Consider the following 22983-nt stretch of genomic DNA (forward strand, 5'->3'; position numbering starts at 1 on the left):
GTTGTTTATTTTGAGTATCTGGGTGCAAATGGGTGGAGGCCGAAAAAAGTGTCCACCCCAGGAAGGGGAGAGCGATGGGTTTTATAGAGGGTTTTTCCAGGGGGAGTAAGTGGGCCAGAACAGCCACTTGTAATAAATTATTTTTAAACAATCTAGCCAAATCCCCTAGGACCCCTGCCCCAGTCATGTCCATCCTGCAGCTCCGGCATCTAATGCAAGCTCCCCTTTTGCATTGCATTCCTTTATCTCCCTAGGGGTCTGGCAAAGGCTACTTGCCTAGTAGTCTTAAACTCCTGAGCTCAAGCCATCCTCCCACCTCAGCCTCCCTAAGTGCTGGTAATGTAGGGATAAGGCAAAAAAACGAAGGTCAAGAAAGCCTGAGTACAGCCATTTTGGCTGATACCAGACCCTAACCACCCTGATGCAGGAAGTAGACCACCAAGGATGGATGAATTACTAAGCAGGACGTCTTACAAACGGTGCTTACCTTTCTGTGACAGCAGTTTATGATTAATCTTTATGGCCTGACATCAAGACAATGTTGGTCATGAACAGGGTTTCTGGGCACATAAAAACATTATCATTACCCTATAAGGTGTCGCCTTCATGCTTGGGAAAGGACCCCTACTCTGTGGAGTAGGATCTGTTGTTTGTCTCTCTATGAACTTTCTGTTGCTAGTTGGCTTGCTCTCTAATTCTTTCCAGTGCAAAGCCAAGAACCCATTTGTGAGTTCAGGGGACCTTCCTCTCTTTGTTGGGGCACCCCTTGCATCACTGGGATTATAGGCAAACTTTTTTTTTTCTTAATACAGTTATTGAACCTTTTTAGGTGAACTATTGTTAAACAATTGCTATGTAAAATATTAAGTAAAATTCTTGCCAACTCTATATCAAAACATAAACAGTAGTTTTTAAACTGTTTCACCTAGGAGAATATTATAAAGAACAATGGACTAGGGGTCAGGAAACCTGGGTTATGTATTTCCAGTTCTTTCTCAAACTAGTTGTGTGACCTTTGTTAATGGAAAAAGAACCCAAACTCTGTAAGATAATTTAAAGAGATTTATTCTGAGCCAACGTGTGTAACCACAGGCTGGAGCACATGGCCTCAAGAGGTCCTGAGAAAACGTGCGCAAGATGGCTGGATTACAGTTTGGTTTTATACATTCATAGAAACAGGAATTACACATAAAGTCATAAATCAATACATGGAAGGTATACATTGGTTTGGCCCAAAAAGGTGGAATATTTCCAAGCAAGGGCTGGGGCTCACAGGTTATAGGTGGGTTCAAAGATTCTTTGATGTGTAATTGGTTAAAGAAACAAAGCCTTGTCTAAAGTTGGACTATTTTAAAATAAAGAAGTCTGTTAATCAGAGACAAGCCAGGGACATATACTGGACTTAAGTGGTCTGTTAAGTAAATTGGTAGCCTACATACAGGTTTAACCTTTGTCTTGCATGGCCTTAGGTCCTGTTAATAATTTAGTATCTGATTGTCCAACATGTGTCCAAGCTCCCTTCCCTTCCTGGCCAGGAACTCAATTTTAAAGTTTTTCTGGGGTCCCCTTGGGCCAAGATTGGTGTGTGAAGTCAGTGGAGGAATTTAGGATTTTATTTTAGTTTATACCATGGGCAAGTCACTTAATCATCCTGAACCTGGGTACCCATCTCTAAAATATGAAGAGTTTGATTAGTTCCTTTTTAAAAAAATTTAAATGATTTAACTTTTTCAAAATTATGAAAAATTTCAAAAATGCAGAAAAGTGTAAAGAATAAAATAATGAATACTTATGTATATAACACCACATTTTAACATTTTACCATGGTTGGTTTAGAGATGTGACTGTTTTTTTCAAAGATAAAATATTTCAGATATAATTGAAGTTTCTAATCTGAGCCCCTCTCCTCTTCCCCCAAGGATAAACACACTTCTGAATTTGTCACATATTATTCTGTAGCATGTTGTGATACTTTCATTATGTATTTATGTGTTTTATTTAAATAATTCATGTAGTTTTAATGTTTTTAAATGTTATGAGGACATTGGTACTTTGAGACATGAGTCTGCCAACCTCCTCATTTGCCGGCAAATTAATAAACTCCTTTCCTTCTCCTAAAAAAAAAAAAAAATTATATTCATGATATCATACTGTACATTTAATATTTGTTGTTGGTCTTTGGTATGTAAACTTTTTTGCAGGTTATTTCTAGCTTGCTAAGAGTTTTTTTTTTTTTTGGTGTTTGTTTTTAAAAGATAAGTGGATGCTGAGTTTTGCCAAATGCCTTTGTTAGGGCGGGAGTTCATGGCATGGAATGAGAAAGAATTCTCCACACAAAGATTAGGGTAGAAAGACGTAAGAAGTTTATTTTACTTTTCCCCAAGAGATAAAGGGAAAAGGGCGAAGCATGAAAGTGAAAGAAAGAAGGAGTGCTTGTACTGAGGACAAGCAGTTTGGGCTTTTTGTTGTGGGTTATAAAGGGGTAAAGAAAAATTTATTGCTATAGACTGATGCAGGAAACAGCTGTGAGATGTTAGGGTATTTGTTTTTCCCTTTTTTTCCTTCTCCTTGAGGCTGTCTTATCAGTCTCCTCTGGAGTGTGATCTGGCTGGTCTGGTCTGGTGGATGTCAAGGAGGAGGATTTACACTCCCTTTCTTTCTGTAGGCTCAGCTCTTTTCAAATGCTGTAAAAACAGTCTCCACAGGCTTAAAGACAGCAAGTTAAGGCCCATGTGGTTAAACTAAAGACAATGAGTTAAGGTCCCATGCGGTTAATCAAACATGGGGCAATGATCTTTCTCTCCTGTTTTTTTTCTGTTAGATAGTTTATTAGTAATGCCATCCTTTCAGCCTTTTCTGTATCCATTGAGATGATCATATGGTTTGTCTCCTTTAGCCTTTATTAATATATTGAGTTCTATTAATAAATTTCCTTTTTTTAATTTTAGATTTTCTAATGCGTCACTATTTTTGCATTCCTGGGATAATTCCAATTTAGTTATGGTGTTCCCTCTGGGTCTTAACTTGTATGGCTTCTGTAGCCCTTTGTGAATGTAGGGAAATATAATTTATTAACTCATCTTTTTGTTCTTCTTCACAGGCAATTTTTAAGTGATGTGATTGCAAATGCCATTACGGAATTGCAAGATTCAGGCACTTTCACAAATCTCCTGTCAGCTTTAAGCAAAGAGAGGGAAAACAAAATGCATTTCTATGATGTCATTGCCAGGTCAGAGTAATGTTAAGTTTATTTGTTTTGTTGTATTTTGAAGTGCCATAAAACTCTTACCAGAAATCCTTGATTTCTAAAGCAAACTGAACATGTGCTTTCTAGGGAAGATAGTAGAATTCAGAAATTTGGGTTCTACTCTTAGTTCTGCTGGGACAATAACTCAGATGTCTGGGCTTTAGTTATTTTTATCTACAAAATAGTAAGAATATTCTTCCTCCTATAGTAATCTTTCTTAATATTGAGTTCACTGAAAATCCTTGAACAACAACAAAGGCATACCAAGGGAAGTTTTCTTTTTTCTTTCTTTCTTTTTCTTTTTTGAGACAGGGTCTCGCTCTGTTGCCTGGGCTAGAGTGCAGTGACATCATTATAGCTCACTGCAACCTCAAATTCCTGGGCTCAAGCAATCTTCCTGCCTCAGCCTCCCAAGTAGCTGGGCCTATGGGCGCACACCACCATGCCTGGCTAATTTTTCTATTTTTAGTAGAGATGGGGTCTTGCTCTTGCTCAGGCTGGTCTCGAACTCCTGGCCTCAAGGAATCCTCCTGTCTCGGCCTCCCAAAGTGCTAGAATTACAGGCACGAGCCACCATGCCCAGCTGAAAGTTTTCTTTTCTAGAACCTTTGAACTTTATTCCAAAGATTTTCATGCTTTAAGACTATACAACACAATCAAAGTGTTTTGGGACCAAGATAAAATTCTCTTTATATAGACTCATATTTACTCAAAATGAGAAAGTGTTTATCTTGTCTGCAGAGGTGGAATTGTTTTATTTTGAGTTTTTTCCTCCTCCTGCCCTTCTTAGTATTGGTAATAAATTTTCTACTAGAGTTATTATGAAAATTAGATTGATTAATATGTAAAAAGCACTTAAGATAGTTCCTGACACATAGTAAGTGCCTAATAACAATAATAGCTACTCTTATAGACATTTGTTGCTAGCAAGGAAGCAAGGAAATGAGCACTTGTATACATTGCTGGTGGAAGAATGAATTGGTATAACTTTTATAAAAATGATTTATCTGTGAAAATAAAAATATACACACCTAATTTTAACCTTCATTTTATAATTTTATGTACTATTCCATAATTTAATCATTCCCTGAGTTTGACCATTTAAGTTGTTTCTAAATTTTTGCTTTAACAAATAAATAGTGCTTCAGTATATATCTTTGTATATACAAATATACATCAGCAAATGTCTGAATCTATTATTATTCCATTAGATTGAATTGCTAGATATAAAATTAAAGACTCAAAAAGATAGTCTATAGTTTAATGGATGATATTATGAAGCTGTTAAAAGTATTGTTTACAAAGTTTAATAACATGGGGGAAATGTTTATGCCACAATGTTAAGTAGAAAAAGAAAGGCTGGGAATAATATAATATTATCACATTTATAAAATACAACTAACATAAATAGGTATAGAAAGAGAACTGGAAGGAAATATACCAATGTGTTAACAATATATGTGGTATTTAAAAATCTTTTTACTTTTTAGTATTTTCTAATTTTTTTTCCTTTTTTGATTTTTTTTTTTTCATTTCAAAATATTAAGGGGATACAAATGTTTCTGTTACACAGATAGCTTTTATAATGCTTGAGTCAGGGCTATTAGTTTGCCCATCACCCAAATAGTGTTTATTGTCCCTGTTAGTAGGTTTTTCCTCCTCCCTTTTTCCCCTTCCCCCTTCCTGATTTCCAATGACTTTTACTTCCCTCTGTGCTTATATGTGCCCATCGATTAGTTCCAACTTATGAGAGAGTACATGTGGTGTTTGTTTTTCCATTCTTGAGATACTTCACTTAGGATAATGGTCTCCAGTTCCATGCATATTGCTGCAAAGGACATTAATTCTTTTCTTTTTGTGGCTGAGTCCTCAAATAAAAATAGACTTACTGTTTGACCCAACGATCCCACTACTGGGTATCTACTAATTTTCTCTTTATCAAGGGAAAAAATAAACTTATTTGTAAAGATCTAAACAAAATACATATAGTCTGTGACCCAGCATTCCTACTTTTGGGGAATCTAGCCTACAGAAAAAAAATCAGTTTGTATTAGACATATGTACAAAATATTTATTACAGCATAATGGCAAAAATCTAGAAACAGTATAAATGTCCTTCAATAGAGGGATCCTGTATTTGAGTGATTGTTAATTTTATAAGAGAAAAACAGACTGGGCACAGTGGGTCACACCTGCAATCCCAGCTCTTTGGGAGGCTGAGGCAAGAGAATGGCTTGAGCCCAGGAATTTGACACCAGCTTGGGCAACATAGCACGAGACTCTATCTCTATAAAAAACGTTTTTAAAATTAGCCAGCCTGGTGGTATCCGCTTGTAGTCCTAGGTACTCAGGAGGCTAAGGCAGGAGGATCCCTTGAGCCCAGGAGTTCAAAGCTGCAGTGAGCTATTGATATTATCATGCCACTGTACTCCAGCCTGGGCGACAAAGCAAGACCTTGTCTTAAAAAAAAAAAAAAAGAAAAGGAAAGAAAAGAAAAACATACAGCTATTTAAAAAAATGAATTAGTGCTATATGATTGACCTGGAGGGATGTCATTATATATAGGTAAGTGAAAAAATAGTTATAGTATGCTTTTTAATTTTAAAATATGCTCATTCATATAAGAAAGAGAAAGATATGGTAGGTTATATATCAAAAGGTTAATATTGGTTACCTAATAGGAGTGAAATTGGGGGAGAAAAAAGAGGTGGTATATTGTCCACTTTTTTTCTTATACATTCCTATTCTGTTTTGAAATATTATAATATACATTTATTATTTCATAATTTTTAAAAAGTTAAGTAAGAAAAGTAAATATTGGCCGGGCGAGGTGGCTCACGCCTGTAATCCTAGCACTCTGGGAGGCCGAAGCGGGAGGATCGCTCGAGGTCAGGAGTTCAAGACCAGCCTGAGCAAGAGCGAGACCCTGTCTCTACTGAAAAATAGAAAGACATTAGCCAGACAACTAAAAATATATATAAAAAAAAATTAGCCGGGCATGGTGGCGCATGCCTGTAGTCCCAGCTACTTGGGAGGCTGAGGCAGAAGGATTGCTTGAGCCAAGGAGTTTGAGGTTCCTGTGAGCTAGGCTGATGCCACGGCACTCTAGCCCGGGCAACAGAGCCAGATTCTGTTTCAAAAAAAAAGAAAAGTAAATAAGAAATATATGTACCATTCCATAGGAGGAAGAAAATAGTCTAATAATATAGACAGTTTGCTAGTGATTGATTTCATCTATATGATTATCTATTTGTAACAATTTCTTTTTTATTTTTCTTCCAATTATTTATCAATTGGGATTTATTTAAATTATAAAATTATACCTAGATTTAGGCAAATCAATGATAAACAGTACTTAATATTTTAAGTATTATGTGATTGGTACTTTTAAAGTTATGTAGAGTTTAGTGATAGGTATAAGACAGACAAGATTTTCTATTTAGTTTTTTATAAGAACTTTATTGAGATATAATTAACATACTGTTAAAGAAAAAATTATTCTGACACTTGTTAAAATGATAAGGAAGATTTTATTCAAGACTATTTCTATAGGTTTTGAAACTATTGCAATAGAGGAGAGAGATTTGGCTCAACTCTGAATACAGCAAAGACAGCTGGGGACTTAAAGCCAACTAGCAGAGTGAGGGAGTGAGTGAATGGAAAATTACTAAGAGGAGAGAGACATCAAAGATAGGAGGATTGTTGCTAAACTATTAATAATTAATAGGATTCTTGCTTAAAGCAGGTCAAGGATTTAGACATAAGGGTGAGGGATGAGGAATTTGATCAGATATACAAGATGATCAGATACTGAGGGTGGAAGATTCTCTTTAAATTGACTTAGCATTTTAAAAAATTAAATAAATAAATAAATACATTGATTTAGAAATACACTGACTTATTGGAATTCTTTCTGAAACTGGACAATGTAGGCCTGGCAAGGATGGAGGAGAGGAGAGCCAAGGTCTGGGGCTAGAGGAGAAGAGTCCAGAAGAGCTTGATTAAAGTTTGATCAAGGAAGAGAGTCTTTGTCAATACATGAAATTCATCATTTTAAGCTAAGCTATACAGTTCAGTGGTTTTTGGTATATACACTGAGTTGCGCAACCATTACCACTATCTAATACCAGAATATTTCACCATCGTGAAAAAGGAACTCTCTACTCATTAGCTATCCCTTTCTGTTAGCCTCTTTTTTAAAAAATTGATTTCTAGGCCGGGCGCGGTGGCTCACGCCTGTAATCCTAGCACTCTGGGAGGCCGAGGTGGGTGGATCGCTCGAGGTCAGGAGTTCGAGACCAGCCTGAGCAAGAGTGAGACCCCGTCTCTACTAAAAATAGAAAGAAATTATATGGACAACTAAAATATATATATATACAAAAAATTAGCCGGGCATGGTGGCGCATGCCTGTAGTCCCAGCTACTTGGGAGGCTGAGGCAGGAGGATTGCTTGAGCCCAGGAGTTTGAGGTTGCTGTGAGCTAGGCTGACGCCACAGCACTCACTCTAGCCTGGGCAACAGAGTGAGACTCTGTCTCAAAAAAAAAAAAAAAAAAAAAAAAAAAAAAGTCTCAAAAAAAAAAAAAAAAAATTGATTTCTAGTTTTATTCCATTATGGTCAGAAGTGGTACTTGATTTGATTTCTACTTTTTAAAATTTGTTGAGACTTGTTTTGTGGTCTACGATATGGTCCACTCTGGAAAATATTCCATGTGCTGATGAAAAGAATGTGTATTCTGAGCCATTGGGTAAAAAGTTCTGTAAATGTCAGTCAGGCCTATTTGTCTCTAGTGTGCAGTTTAACTCCCATGTTTCTTTGTTCCTGTTTGGATGATCTGTCCATTACTAAGAGTGGGGTAAAGAAGTCCCCTACTATAATATTATGGTATTGTAGTCTATCTCTCCCTTTAGATCTGTTAATGTTTGCTTTATATACTCGAGAGTGCTGGTGTTGGGTGCATAACAATTTATGATTGTTATAGCCTCTTGCTGAATTGACCCTTTTATCATTAGATAATGACTTTGTTTTTGTCTTTGTTTTGCAGTTTTTGTTTTGTAGTCATTTTATCTGATAAAATAATAGCTACTTCTGCTCTTTTTTGGTTTCTAATTGTATGGAGTATTATTTTTCTACCCCTTCACTTTCAGTCCATGTGTGTCTTTATAGGTGAAGTGGGTTTCTTGTAGACAGCATGGAGTAGGGGAGCCAGCCTCTTTCTTTAGTTTTAAATGAAACTTCTCTTGGTGACAGCTGTCTTCACTATGTTATAAAATTTTAGAAAACAATAAGAAAAACACCAATGTGTAAATAGAACAATGGATAAAAGTTAGGTGTAATGGGTGATTCTTGGGAAAAGCCCCACATGGGGGCTGCCATGAAATTTTTCTTTCTTCCAGGAGCACAGGGTGTTTAAGACATGTTTAAAGAATGCATTGTACCTGTGAGATACATGCATATCTGTCCTGGAGGAAGAATTAATAACATGTAAAAATCCTCTGTTTAAACCCCCTTTGGCTAGGAATTCTTTTTACTTATTCTTTTAATACGTATCCCTCCTCAATGTCATTCAGGGGAGACAGGCCACTTTGTTTCTCACAGCAAAAGAAAGTTATATGGGAATTTACCAGGGCTTAAGGCCTTTTGAGATTTTTGTCAAAGGGCCAGGATTCATCTGGTATAAATTTCATCATGGTCACTCAGCCTCTCACTCAGAAAGGCATGCCAAAGGAACCAGAACAGCCTCTGCTTACTGAAGCTATAGCTTCAAAGCTTCTTATAGGAACTCAGCTGCAGACCACAGGTCACTTCTGTCATTGGCCCCTAATAACGTACAAGCCACACCAGGACTATTCCCATCTCGTGACAATATCTATTTCCGTCTCGTGGCAGTAGCTGAACATAATGTAGATATTGTTAAATAAAATTTATGGGAAATTGTTGTTTTGGACTGAGCTCCTGCACTAGGTCTCAACAGACTAGACCAAAACAGAATGCAGTCACTTCTGCTAGGTGCCACATAATCAAACAGGACTTTAAAACAAGGCAGTTTTCCAGAAAACAGGAAATTCACAGCAACCAAATCAGAAGGGTCCCAGTCAACCTGAGCTGGCATGGTAAGAAAGCTCCTGCTGCTTTAACCCTATAAGGAAAGTAACTGAAACAACCAATCTACTTCTTCTGAAAATGTCTTTTTCTAAGTCCTTACACTTTGTTAGTAGTTTGGGTACAGATTTGTGCATTAAAAATCATCTTGAGGGCAATACTCCACATTAACTTCTACTTTCTAGCGTTGCCACTGAGAAGTCTGATTCTAATTCCTGTTTCTTTGCCTGTGATCTGTTTTTTTTTTCCACCCCTTTGGAATCTTTTAGGATCTTCTCTTTATCCCTAGTTTCAGAAATTTTATAATAATATGCTTTTGGGTAAGTCTTTTTATACTTACGGTGTAGGCTAATCAGTGGGTCTTTGCAGTCTAGAGGGTTATGTTCTTCAGTTTTTCTGTATTATTTCTTTGATAATTTTCCTGTATTATTTCTTTGATAATTTTATCCTTTCATTTCTGTTTGTTCTTTCTGGAACTCCTTTTAGATGTTGAACCTGTGGTGATTGATCCTAAATTTTTCTTATACTTTCTTTTTTATTTACCATCTGCATTTTTTTTGTTTTGTTCTTAGAGAGATTTCCTTAATTTTATCTTCCAACCCAATTTTAATTTTTAAAAATTTTATGCTAACATTTATTTCTAAGAGCTGTTTCTTCTCTGAGTTTTTCATCTTTTATAGCATCCTTTTCTTGTTTCATGTATATAATATTTTCTTGTATGTCTCTGAGCACATTAATTATAGTTGTCATTTCTTTTAAGTTATCTTGTGTTCCTCGTATTCTCTCTTTTCTCTGAGTTACTTTTTTCCTCCCAGTTTTTTTTTAGTTTCTGTTTTTAATGTTAGAGGAATTCTTTAAATGTTTGGTTATCTTTGGTTGTCCATTTGTATTTAAGAGTGAAGCACTGAGAAACTGTTGGTGCTCTGTACATGTGGATAGTGCTTCACTGTAGAATGGCTGGGCAGATCTGTAGATCTTTTCTACAGATGGGATGGGTCAGGGGGCAGTTAAGAAATAATGGTTATTCTCTGTAGTTAGTCTCTGAATACTCACGTATTGTGAGCTAGCCAAGGGAAGAGATTGGGGAAACTCACCATCCAGTAAACAGAATTTTATTCAGTATCTCTGTTTTTAGCATGGCTTTTAATCTCCATCTTCTGCTGTATCTAGTATCTCCAAGTCCAAATAACCTTGTTCAACCATTCTAGGAAACATAGGCAAAACTAACAAAAACCGATATCTCCCAAGATCAGGAAAGGCAGTTGCCAGACCACAAGTGTTGGGGAAGGGAATCAAAAGGTCATACTGCTCCTTTGTCATACTTTCAACCAAGCCACTTCTATTTAGCCCCATACCATACTTCTGCCTTCAGACATGCCTGGGGCCTCCATGTGCGGAGCTTTTCTTGGGTCTACAGCTTGATTCAGTTTTCTTCTTCTTGGCTTCTCATTCCGTATACATTGAGATTTCATTTTTCTCTTTTCTGCTTTATATCATCTTTAATTTTGTTGACTTCTCTCATCTGCATTGTTTCTTTCCCCAATCTCTTTGACATCATAAGTTTATACCTTTTATTACTCCTTTCATATTATTTCAGTATTGTTTCAAGAAGAAACAGAAATACATGCATGTATTCAACTGCTAAATGAAAAGAGAAAGTGTACATAATTATGTTAACTGAAAAAATTAGGGTAAAAATTATATATATGATAAATTCCAGTTTTGTAAAAGAAAAATTATAGTGTGTATTGATTGGAAGGAAATACAATACATTTCAACCATGGTTAACTCTAGATAGTGGGATTGTAATAAAGTAGTCATCCCTCCTCCCATAGATATGAAAGGGTAATATTGACCAGGGGGAGTATGTGACAGAAGAAATGGCTTGAAAAAATGGCAAAAATGTTTTCTATCTCTCTAAAACATCCCCACTCCTTTTGGAGAACTAGGACCTGCATCCTTGCCTTAGGCCCGTGGTCAGGAGGGGCAGGGGAGTATCCTTTGTTCTTTGTGCCACAGAAAATGGTATTAATCCAGGTGGAGGTCATGAGATTGTCTTAGCCGAAGATGGGATTGATCAGAATCTTTAAAAATTCTGTACTTCTGCTCAGAAGCAGGATGCTGGTACTTTGATATGGGAGTCCACCAGCCTCCTCATTTGCTGGCAAATTAATAAACTCCTCTTTCCTTCTCCTCAAACCATTTGTCCTAGTTCTTCTGATGCAGCCTTGGGGACAAGTGCCGAACTTTCAGTAGTAGGATTATGGGTGATTTTTATTTTTTTTCATACTCTTTTTACATTTGCTAGGTTTTCTAAAATGGGCATATATTACTTTTATAATCTCATATAAATAACATTTGTTTGTTTAAATGAACCTGTCCTTAGGATACTGAATTTAATAGTGGAGAGAAGTATTGTTCTACATCCTTCTTATCTGTTTCTTGTGATCTGTAAATAGGAAATGCATAATCTTAATTTGTTTTGGCAATGACAATCTCGAGATTCTAATTAAGTACATATTTTCTCAAAATTCCTGAGTAAAAATCCTTACCTAGATACAGTTTAGTGGTAAGGTTTTTTTGGTGGTTGTTTTGTTTATTCTTGTATTATTTTACTTTTTGTCTGTTTGTTTTAAACCTAAATAATGGGTTTTCTGGGCCGGGCATAGTGGCTCATTCCTGTAATCTTAGCACTTCAGGAGGCCTAGGTAGGAGGATAACTTGAGCCCAGAAGTTCGAAGCTGCAGTGAGCTATGATGACACTACTGCACTCCAGCCCGGGCATCAGAGGGAGACCTTGTCTCAAAAAAAAAAAATGATAATAAATAATAATAATAATGGGATTGCTGGAGAGAATCAGAATTCTTTGTTTCTCTGAGGAACAATAACATAACGTAGTTAAGTTCTCAGACAGTACTGAGTTTGAACCCCATTCTGCCATTTACAGTTTGTCTTCTGAGACATAGATGCCAAGATGGGGTTATTCATGCAAAGATTTTATCAGGGGAAACACTTGTTTGAGAGAAAATGGGGAGGGAAACTTCAGACCTAATGCAAGACTGACCCAAGGAGAGGGAAGGCTGGGTGGAAGGGACTGCTGTGCAATCTAAGGATGATTTGTCAAGGTCATTAGGGAGCCAAAGTCAACCATCGAAGAAGTCCTGACCCTCCCAGAAGAGCCTGCCCTAGTATCTCTGCCACACTCAGTAATTGGGTGGGAGCAGTCTATGGGAAGTGTGGCCTCAGAACACACACAGTGAAGGATCTCAGAGCCTGGAAGCTGGGACCCTTGTCTGCTTATGCTTCCTATGGTTGGAGGTCTGTGAGGCATATTCTTTCTTATGCCCACAACAAATTACCTTAGCTCTCTAAGACACATTTTCCTCATCTGTAAAATAGGGATAATGATAGACTATCGCATAAGGTTATTATGAGGTAAGAATATGCAATTAAAGTGCTCAAAATAGGAAGGATTCTTTTTTCTCTTCTTGTACCTCCTTTTCACTTGTTCTCAGCGGCAGCTATTTCAGATGCAACACTGATAAGCCAGAATTACATCTTCCTCCAATTTACTAAAACAGTCTTTTAAAAAGTGTTCCTGAAAATGTGTTCCATGGACTAGCATTATTAATATCACCTGGGAACTTATTAGAAATGCAAACTTCAGGGCCCCATCCCAAACCTCCCAAACCAGATTCCCTGGTGGTAGAGCCCTGTTTTTTAATGTGTAAGTGATCCTTACACACAGTAAGGTTTGAGAAGCACTGCTGTAAACACAAATCACTGTTATGTCTTCTAGGGAGGAAAATGGAAGAAAAAAGATAAAATCTCTTCAAAAACAGCTAGTTAATGTCAAAAAAGAATGGCAATTTGAAGTACAGGTAAGAATTACCTGCATAATCCCAAAAGTTACTGAGCTGAAACAGCTATTTAGAAGACGTCTTTTTTAAGCAGAGAAAAGTTATGTATGAAAGATTGTTGTTTCTCCTGGTGTCTATACTGTTAAAAATACAAAGAGAGTAACTAGAGAGCTGACCCGGGTTGTACAAGTGTGTCCACAGTAGAGCTCTGGGAGACCCCACCCCCTGAGCTCTTAGCCTGTTCTTATCCTTACATCCCACCCCCACACACCACCTACTCCTTCCCCCCTGGAGACCTTGTCTCAGGCAGTCTCTTGTATTCTAACATCCCAGATAGGAAAATATATTACTAGAGACAACATTAAGCACATTACAAACCCTCTTATACATGGTGATTAGGTTTAATAATGCCATTTTTATTGTGTTTCAAGTACAAAGCGGATTTAATGAGCTTTTGTGGGTCATTAGGACCTAATCTCATATCTAATTTACTTCTATCAGAAAACACATCTCAAGTTTGAAGGAATTGACATGGAAAACAAAGTTTGGGCTACAACTTCAGCAGTTAGAAACTAGCTCTATTAGGATGACTAACAGCTCTTCTATTAGCGGCTTAGAAAGTTACAAAGTATGACCTAATATCAGCTTTTCATTGACTAGCTATTTGGACAATTTTATGCTTCAGATCAGGGAATCTTCATTATTCTCTACATAGACATTAGAAGAATATTTTTAAAATATATTTGGAAGAATTTTTTAAAAGGTCATTAGTCTTTCTTTCAAGATATTATCTTTAAGTCTTCCAAACAAATTGCTTAACACCCCTTCTTATTTTTTATTTGACAATTACAAAGTTCCTTTGGTATTGTTCTTGACATCATTATCTCTATTAGCTCTTTGCTTATAGCTTATATTTTTTGAAAACCATTTTCCCCCCTCTGGGAAGCTTCACAAAAACTAGTTTGTGCTTAAGTCTTCTTTCTAATGAACAGAGTTTTTCAGGGGTTTTCTAGCTTTTTTCCCTGAAAAACTCTCCCATAATTTAAAAATTCCTGTTGATTGCTTAAAGCCCAGGAGTTCAAGGTTGCAGTGAGCTGTGATTGTGCCACTGCATTCCAGCCTGGGCTGCCCCACAGTGAGAACCCATTTCAAAAGAAAATTTTTTTGTAATTAAAAAAAATTCATCTTGAGATCCTTACTTTTTAAAATAGAAGATACTTATATTATTCTCCTTTTAAGCTCTCTAAACCAACAGTGTCAAACGAAACCTCAGAGTTAGCACTCTGCCAGTTAACCCTCCTATGCTACCATCGTGACCATCGTTTTTTCTCTTTACTCAAACACTGCTGATAATAGAATTTTCCAGACAGCAACGAACACTTGATCCTGAAACTTGTTCTCTTGGATTACATCTCAGCCACTACATTCAGCCACGGTAAAACTAAAGCAGAATATCACTCAGATATTTTGATCATCAGCAATAAGAATAAGTTAAGAAACTAGGACTAAAAGATCCAAGGCAAGCTTTGGAACAAAAAACAGCTATCAATACGAAATCAAGTTAAATTCCTAGAGTTTCTTTCTTTCTTTTTTTTTTTTAAATTTCTTTTATTTTTTGGAGACAGAGTCTCTCTCTGTTGCCTGGGCTAGAGTGCTGTGGCGTCAGCCTAGCTCACAGCAACCTCAAACGCCTGGGCTCAAGCAATCCTTCTGCCTCAGCCTCCTAAGTAGCTGGGACTACAGGCATGCACCACCATGCCTGGCTAATTTTTCTATATATTTTTAGTTGTCCAGCTAATTTCTTTCTATTTTTAGTAGAGACGGGGTCTCGCTCTTGCTCGGGCTGGTCTCGAACTCCTGACCTCAAGTGATCCTCACGTCTCGGCCTCTCAGAGTGCTAGGATTACAGGCGTGAACCACCGTGCCCGGCCAAATTCCTAGAGTTTCTAAAAACCAGTGGTCAAGTCAAGTCTGGAAAACAAGAAGACAGGAAGTACATGGACACTAGAGACTTGTGGGTCAGAAAAGGATGCCAGCAATTAGGATGGCAGGTTTTTGTGTGTGAAAGGGTCAGTGGTAACTTGGATATAAAGAAACAATTGCTGGCCGGGCGCGGTGGCTCACGCCTGTAATCCTAGCACTCTGGGAGGCCGAGGCGGGAGGATCGCTCAAGGTCAGGAGTTCGAGACCAGCCTGAGCAAGAGCGAGACCCCGTCTCTACTAAAAATAGAAAGAAATTATATGGACAACTAAAAATATATATATAGAAAAATTAGCCGGGCATAGTGGCGCATGCCTGTAGTCCCAGCTACTCGGGAGGCTGAGGCAGGAGGATCGCTTGAGCCCAGGAGTTTGAGGTTGCTGTGAGCTAGGCTGACGCCACGGCACTCACTCTAGCCTGGGCAACAAAGTGAGACTCTGTCTCAAAAAAAAAAATAAAAAATAAAAAAAAATAAAGAAAGAAAGAAACAATTGCTTTAGATACTAGGCAGAAAAAAAAGTCACAAAGGAAAAAAATCAGGTTGCTTTCAGGCTCCTGAACATAAGCATACAAAGTGAGATAACAGTGGAGCAGCATTTTCATGAAACTCCATGGGAAGAAAAGAGAGAGAACCAAGGCTGGGCGAGGTGGCTCATGCTTATAATCCTAGCACTCTGGGAGGCTGAGGCAGGAGGATTGCTTGAGCCTAGGAGTTTGAGGTTGCTGTGAGCTAGGCTGATGCCATGGCACTCTAGCCTGGGCAACAGAGTGAGACTCTGTCTCAAAAAAAAAAAAAAAAAAAAAAAAAAATTTCACTTTGTTCATCAGATTGAATAATTTCTATTACTCTGTCTTCAAGTTCATTGAATCTTTCCTCTGCCGTCTCCACTCTGCTTTTAAGCCTATATAAATGTATTTTTTGTTTTAAATTACATATTTTTCAGTTTTAGAATTTGCTTTTAGTTCTTTTTTGTAGTTTCTATTTCCGTGCTGAGATTTCCGACCTTTTTATTTATTATGAGCACATTTTTTCATTACTTCATTGAGCTTTGTAGAAAATCCTTGTTTGCTAATTCCAACATTTGGGCATTTCAAGGTCAATCTCTGTTGATTATCTGTTCTCTGGGAATAGTCCAGTTTTCTTCTTCAATGTAGAGTAATTTTGGTTTTTTTTTTTTTTTTTTTTGAGACAGAGTCTCACTCTGTTGCCCAGGCTAGAGTGAGTGCCGTGGCGTCAGCCTAGCTCACAGCAACCTCAAACTCCTGAGCTCAAGGGATCCTCCTGCTTCAGCCTCCCGAGTAGCTGGGACTACAGGCATGCACCACCATGCCCGGCTAATTTTTTCTATATATATTTTTAGCTGTCCATATAATTTCTTTCTATTTTTAGTAGAGATGGGGTCTTGCTCTTGCTCAGGCTGGTCTCGAACTCCTGAGCTCAAACGATCCGCCCACCTTGGCCTCCCAGAGTGCTAGGATTACAGGCGTGAGCCACCACGCCCGGCCTAGAGTAGTTTTGGAATGTGTTCGGATAATGTGAATGTTATGTTGTAGAGGCTGTATATTCTGCTCTATTCCCCTCCAAAGCATATTGTCATTTTTGTTTTAGCAGATACTTAACTTGGTTAAATTCAAGCTCAAAACTCTCTCTTACCTACAGTGGGCAGCAGCTCAAATATCAGTTCAGTTCTTTTATCCTTAGAGCTTCCTGCATTCTTACTGACACTGGGTGGTTCAGGAGTCAGCCAGACATGTGTATAGAGTTTATGCACAGAATTTGTAGTTTCCTTTCTGTGGTTCAGGATTATTTCCTTCCTTTCAGTATTATTCCCTTACTTTTCAAAGGCTGTGATTGCCCCTGAATCTGTTTGCTGGCTCTTCAGTCTAAAAAGACTACAGGATTTTGAATCCGAGTTTTAGCTGCTCCACATGTACCCCCTGATCCCCCCACCAAGTGTTGACTATAGTTTGCTAAAGGTCATAGAAATTGAGAAACTCACCCCATGTTATTGTCTACTCTCATCTAGATGCCTGATTTTGTACACTCTCCAATGTTTTTATATAATTTCTTTTTGTACTATGTCCAGAGTTTATCTTTACTGTGTGAGGGTCATTCTGGTAGGAGCTTATCTGCAATAGTGAAAGCAGAACTTCTGAAAATTTAATTAGGAAACAGCTTGAGGTCTATAAGGGACTGAAACAAGACCAGTAGAGCTGCTGAAGTTTGGAGAGAAAGGGAGACAGTAGCATGAGATGAAGCTAGAATGGGAGCCAGGGAGCAGATTATGGAGGGCCTTATGAGCCATGCTTGTCTAGGCAAATATCATCAATGGATGCCATATAGGTGGGGGAGGCCCATTATGTAAGAAATCTATCTTGTCATTGGAGGTCAGGGTTTGGGACCATACTGAAATTCTGAATTTGTAATCTTGGTTTTGTTTGTTAGTGCTACATCTAGTCTGCTCCAGACCCATGGCTTTATGCTGACCCAGAGTTTCTTAAAGCAGTTGCCTTTACCTCTTCACACTGCCTCCAGCATATACAATAAACCTTTCCAATGCTGAAGCTGCTGCTGAGGTTTTAGTGTTGGGGAGATAATATCACAACAGGAAGCCAAGGAGGACTTATTTCCCAAGAGAGAAAAAAAGAGAGATTTTTTTCTTATATATAGAGAATATATTTATTCTCTAAGCTATAGGCCTTAGCTTTCAAGGAGAAAGTTGGCTCATAATGAAAAGTTCTTTACCTATTTCAGTTTTGCCATGATAGTTGAGGTCTAGATATAGTGACCATGAAAGATATGATGCCAATCCTAGTCATTTGACTGGTTATAAAAGGAGCCAAAGATCATGAAGATGGATGTCCTAGAATCCTACAATATTGTTGCAATAGTGACAAGGATTTTCTCCATGGTGCTCAGTGATTTTGAACACAAATTGTTGCCCTTTGACTCTTATAGTGCCCTACTTGTATTCTACTGCTTGATGAAGAGCATGTTGCACCTCCTCCTTAGCAGGAGCTAATTGTAAAAATTTATTCCTTAGACCTACATTCACATGAATGTCTAGACTAGGAGTCCCTAAGCCAAATACAGCACTACCAATTCCTGACCTTTTGTTGTTCTTTCAGCCTTCCCATTGCCATACATGGTCATTGACTGTACTTTGGAAAGCTCAGTGCTGTTCAGGAAGCTTGCCATGATATCTTAAAATGGGCCTGAACTACTCCATCCTCTAAGCTATACTTTGTTTTTTCTCTGGCTACCCTATAATTAACTTTTACATGTTACCTAGCTCTTTTCTTCACTCAGCCCTTCAGCTTTCTTCACTCTTTGATGAATCTTTTTTTTTCCTTTGGCCAGATGTAGACTAGGCACCAAAGAGAATAGGTTGAGATGAATATGATCTCTAGGCTCCAAAATGGGTCAAAGAATTAAATGAAGATAAAAGACATGCTTGCTAAATTTGCAAGGTACTCAAAGCTGGTATGTGACAAGAAATAGAAATCAGAATAGCGATTATAGAACACTGAGCTGACTCCAACAAGATGCAAGGGTGAAACTAAAATCCTGATTTTGGTTAGAAGAATCTTTTAAGTTGTGAATTGTGAAGACCTAACTTGTCTTTAACAGTTTTGTAAGAGGCCCAGCCAGGTTCTAACATGAGTACCTGAGGTTAGGAACCTACCACTGGTTTTTATAGTAACAGCATTTGAAAAGGTACCTGGCTTTCTGTCTTCTCTAGACTTCTTAGAGTCTCCCTTTCACAGTGTTTCTTCTAGTGGCTTGTCATCAGAGTCTTAATAACAATCATGACACTCTATTAACATAAAATATTGTGAAAAGCATTTGGAGTGCTTCCTCTTTGTTTTGATTATGCAATTAGTGGCACTGAATAGTGCTTATACAATAGGGAGAACATACTGCCCTATCCTGTGTTGTGGTTAGACATCTATAATGTTGTATACAGTTTTGGGCATCCCATTTAAGAAGGAGTTTACTCAGAAGAGATCAGCCAAGACAGTGAGATGTGTGGAAACTTTATTACAGAAGGAAAGCTAAGAGGAAATTGGTATGAGTGACCTGGGAAAGAGAACAGTTCAAATGGAAATGAAAGCAGTAGGTGGAACTGGAGCCTAAAACTTTAGAAGTTTGGATTTGATTATGTTTTATCTGCATCTCAGAATGCGAGACTCTGTTTAACTCAGAGTTTATTCAGAGTCTATGGACTCTTACAGAATCAGCCAGTATTCTAAGTCATGGGCAGACAGACAAATATAAATGTTAATTTAATACAGAACTGTATTTTTTTCTGTGGCTTTTATCACTGTAATAGACTACATCCCCATTTGCCCTTTTGCCATCCAGTGAAAGGGGAAACCTGAGATGCAGTACAAGTTCCAATTTCTTCAGATAGTAGCTTTCAAAATAGTTCCAGGAACTCTCTTCTCTACTTTGTGTTCAATTATGAAAACCGACACTGCCATTGGCAGCCTTTGGCTCACACTATTGCGGCAGCCTTTAGAGCCTTATTAACTTATTAACAATTGGTTGTTTCCTTCTTTTTATTACTAAATCATGCTTCTCTGAATTCAAATAACAAGTCCAGAAGTCCACTTCTGAAGGCAGTTTTGGGATTTGGAAGTAAAGTTTGATGTGCCGTGAAAACCCACAAATATGATGGGTCACTCCATGGACCTTGGTCATGGGGAAAGCCCCAGACACCATGGACAACCAGGATTATAGGCAGTGGTGAAGGCAAATCTTTTCCTAGTGAAAATTATAAAAGAAATTCATGTAATTCAAGACCATTGGCCTGTAGCCCACTGCTTGTATGCTGGCTCTTGTTACACACTGGGGATGAGGAAATGGAACAGCACTTCAGTTCACTTACTAGTTTGCCGTGATTGTGATTTTACCATCACTAGCCTGTCCGTATTTTACATCTTCCTCTTATGTTTCCACGCTGTCACCATGGAGGGCCATAACAATGTCTGTGCAAAACATCAATAAATGAAAGAACTTAGAGTAACCAGAGGCCCATGGCAACAGCATTAAAACCAGTTGCCTTTGGCTTGGCACAGCTGATGTTGTATGAACTTATAAACTGTTACATAATGTAATACCTTCTGTTTACCATAGGCAGAAACTCCTAGAGTTTTAATTTTGCACTTCTTTTTTTAATTTATTTTCTATTTTATTTATTTATTTTTTGAGACAGAGTCTCGCTCTGTTGCCCAGGCTAGAGTGCCGCCATGTCAGCCTAGCTCACAGCAACCTCAAACTCCTGAGCTCAAGTATCCTCCCACCTCAGCCTCCTGAGTAGCTGGGACTACAGGTGTGCACCACCATACCTGAATCATTTTTTTTTTTTTTTTTTACTTTATTTTTTTGTAGAGACAAGCCTCTCTCTGTTACCCAGGCTGGTCTTGAACTCCTGGCCTCAAATGTTCCTCCCATCTTGGCCCCCCAAAGTGCTGGGCTTATAGGCGTGAGACACTGTGACCTATGATGCTTTCAGCTATGTTTATTTTTCGTTATGGATGATTTTGACTAATTTCTGGTTTGTTTTTTCTTCCAATAGTTACTTAGAACTAATTCCACCCAGCTGATGTGGTAAGATTAAAGGTGGATGGTATTTAGGGAAACATGGATCTCTGATTGAAGCCATGCATTTTTGTTATTAGTTGTATATTTGCTAGTTGTGCTCTCAGATAACACTGATCACCTCTTTGTGAAGTTACTCACACTTTGATTCTTTTCAAACAAATGTTACATCTCTTACTAAAACCTTTCCAGGGATTCCTATGGCACTCGTAATAAAATCCAAACTTCTTACTTGCATCCCTGAGGTCCTGCATTGTTTGTTCTTACCTACTTCTCCAACCTCATCTTGTCCCACGCTCAGCCCTCACGAGGCTACAGCTGCCAGAGTTTTCTTTCAGTTCCTGGAATGAATGCGGGTCTTGGCTAACTCAGGACTTTGGCATATACTTTTTCTGTTTTTAGAATTCCTCTTGATCCCATTTTTCATGTGATAGACTTACTGATCCTTCAGGCATCAGATTAAACATTGCTTCCTCGGAGAATCCTTCTCAGACTGTGCAATCTAACATAGGTCTCCCTTGTTATTTTCTCCCATAACCTGTTGTCCTTGTCTTTCCTATCATTTTGCACAGTTTAAAAAAGTTTACACATAGTTGTTTGTTTCCTTTTAACCACATTTCTCCCACTAGACTGTAAGCTCTATGAGGGCAGGGATTGTGTCTATTTAGATCTCCACTGTTTACCTAATGCCTGGCTCAATGCCTGGTACTGAATACATAATTTTCTTAATAAATATTGAGCCCTTAAAATTGACAAACACTTGATAACCTACAAGGAGTTTTCACATGAATTCTCAGTGAATACTTATAATTGCTAAGAAATTTCAGGCAGGGTAGATATTATTTTTTCTATTTTATATAAGGTAAAACTTGGAGAGTTTAATTGACTTGGCCAAGTTCACACAGCTGGTGAGGTGTGGGTGGGAAGCCAGTTCTGTTGATCTTTTTGTCCCATGTTCTCTTTACCAAAATGAGATATTAATGGGAAATCTGTGTGGAAAATAGTGTGCCTATGGAAGAATTTTGCAGTCCTGATTTTGGGAACTACTTTGTTTTCTTTCATCTTCATTTATAGTATTCATGATTATTGTTTAAATTTCCCTTAGTGTGATAGCAGAAAAATAATTTTCATTCTTTATTGACTTATAAAAGGTTAGCTTAAGCCACTGACCAAACTGAATGGAAGTAGACTGTATTTTCAATTTAGAAACCTAGTCTGTCTTCTGCAGAATCGGAATGAATATATTGCTCACCTCAAGGACCAATTGCAAGAGACGAAGGCAAAAACCAACTTGGAGAATCAGTATATGAAAAGAAATACTGAACTGCAGATTGCCCAGACCCAGAAAAAATGTAACAAAACAGAGGAACTCTTGCTGGAGGAGATTGAGGTAATCCGTGCTACATTAGGAAAGAACCAAGTAGATGGCATTTGAGCTGTCACTCAGCTAACAAAGGAGGAGGGAGATGGAGATTTCCCTCCAACTCTCTCTCCAGTAACCGTTCCCCCCCTACCCTGCACCCCCCACACACTTGAGATTGAAAAGAAAGGCCTAAATGAAGACTTGCATATTTGCAAGCAGAGATTCTGATGGGCTGTATCCTACATCTCTTGCTTCTCTCATAATGACTTTGAAAATTGGTTGTACTTTCTCCCCTTGGTCATTTTGTTCTTATTTTATAAAACCACTAGCCATTTCTTTCCCTCCCTCTCTCCCTTCCTTCCTTCCTATTTTTTGGAAACAGGTCTCACTCTATTGCCTGGGCTGGAGTGCAGTGGTGTTATAGCTCACTGCAACCTCAAACTCTTCTGTTCAAGCGATCCTCCTGCCTCAGTCTCCTGAGTAGCTGGTACTAGAGGCATGGCCCACCATGCCCAGCTAATTTTTAACAATTTTTTTTATTAATTTTTTATTTGGTAGAGACAGGGTCTCCCTATGTTGCCCTGGCTGGTCTCAAACTTCTGGCCTCAGGCAATTCTCCTGCCTTGGCTTCCCAAAGTGCTGGGATGATGCCATTTCTCTTAGTAATTATAGGGAGAGGGCAAAACCAGGTACTTAGTAACTGCAGTTTTTTGCTTGCTGCTTACTTCATCCAACCTGTACCTTTTAGCCCTCCAGTAAGAAGTACAAAATCTAGAGAGCTGAACTTCATTCAAACCTAAATTTAGAGAGAGGAGATGTCACAGT

General features: G+C 38.1%; 1 protein-coding gene across 1 annotated transcript in view; it reads left to right on the forward strand.

Moving 5' to 3' along the window:
• The window catches only part of IQCG (IQ motif containing G), a 44121-nt gene that overhangs the window by 7314 nt on the left and 13824 nt on the right, over window positions 1-22983 (forward strand). The window contains exons 3-5 of the mRNA XM_069472724.1: window positions 3101-3229; window positions 13149-13230; window positions 22024-22185. Coding sequence (XP_069328825.1) covers window positions 3101-3229; window positions 13149-13230; window positions 22024-22185 — 373 coding nt within the window. The remainder of the gene's footprint in view (window positions 1-3100; window positions 3230-13148; window positions 13231-22023; window positions 22186-22983) is intronic.

The sequence above is a fragment of the Eulemur rufifrons genome, chromosome 7 (genome assembly GCF_041146395.1).
Source record: "Eulemur rufifrons isolate Redbay chromosome 7, OSU_ERuf_1, whole genome shotgun sequence".
Classification (NCBI taxonomy): Eukaryota; Metazoa; Chordata; class Mammalia; order Primates; family Lemuridae; genus Eulemur; species Eulemur rufifrons.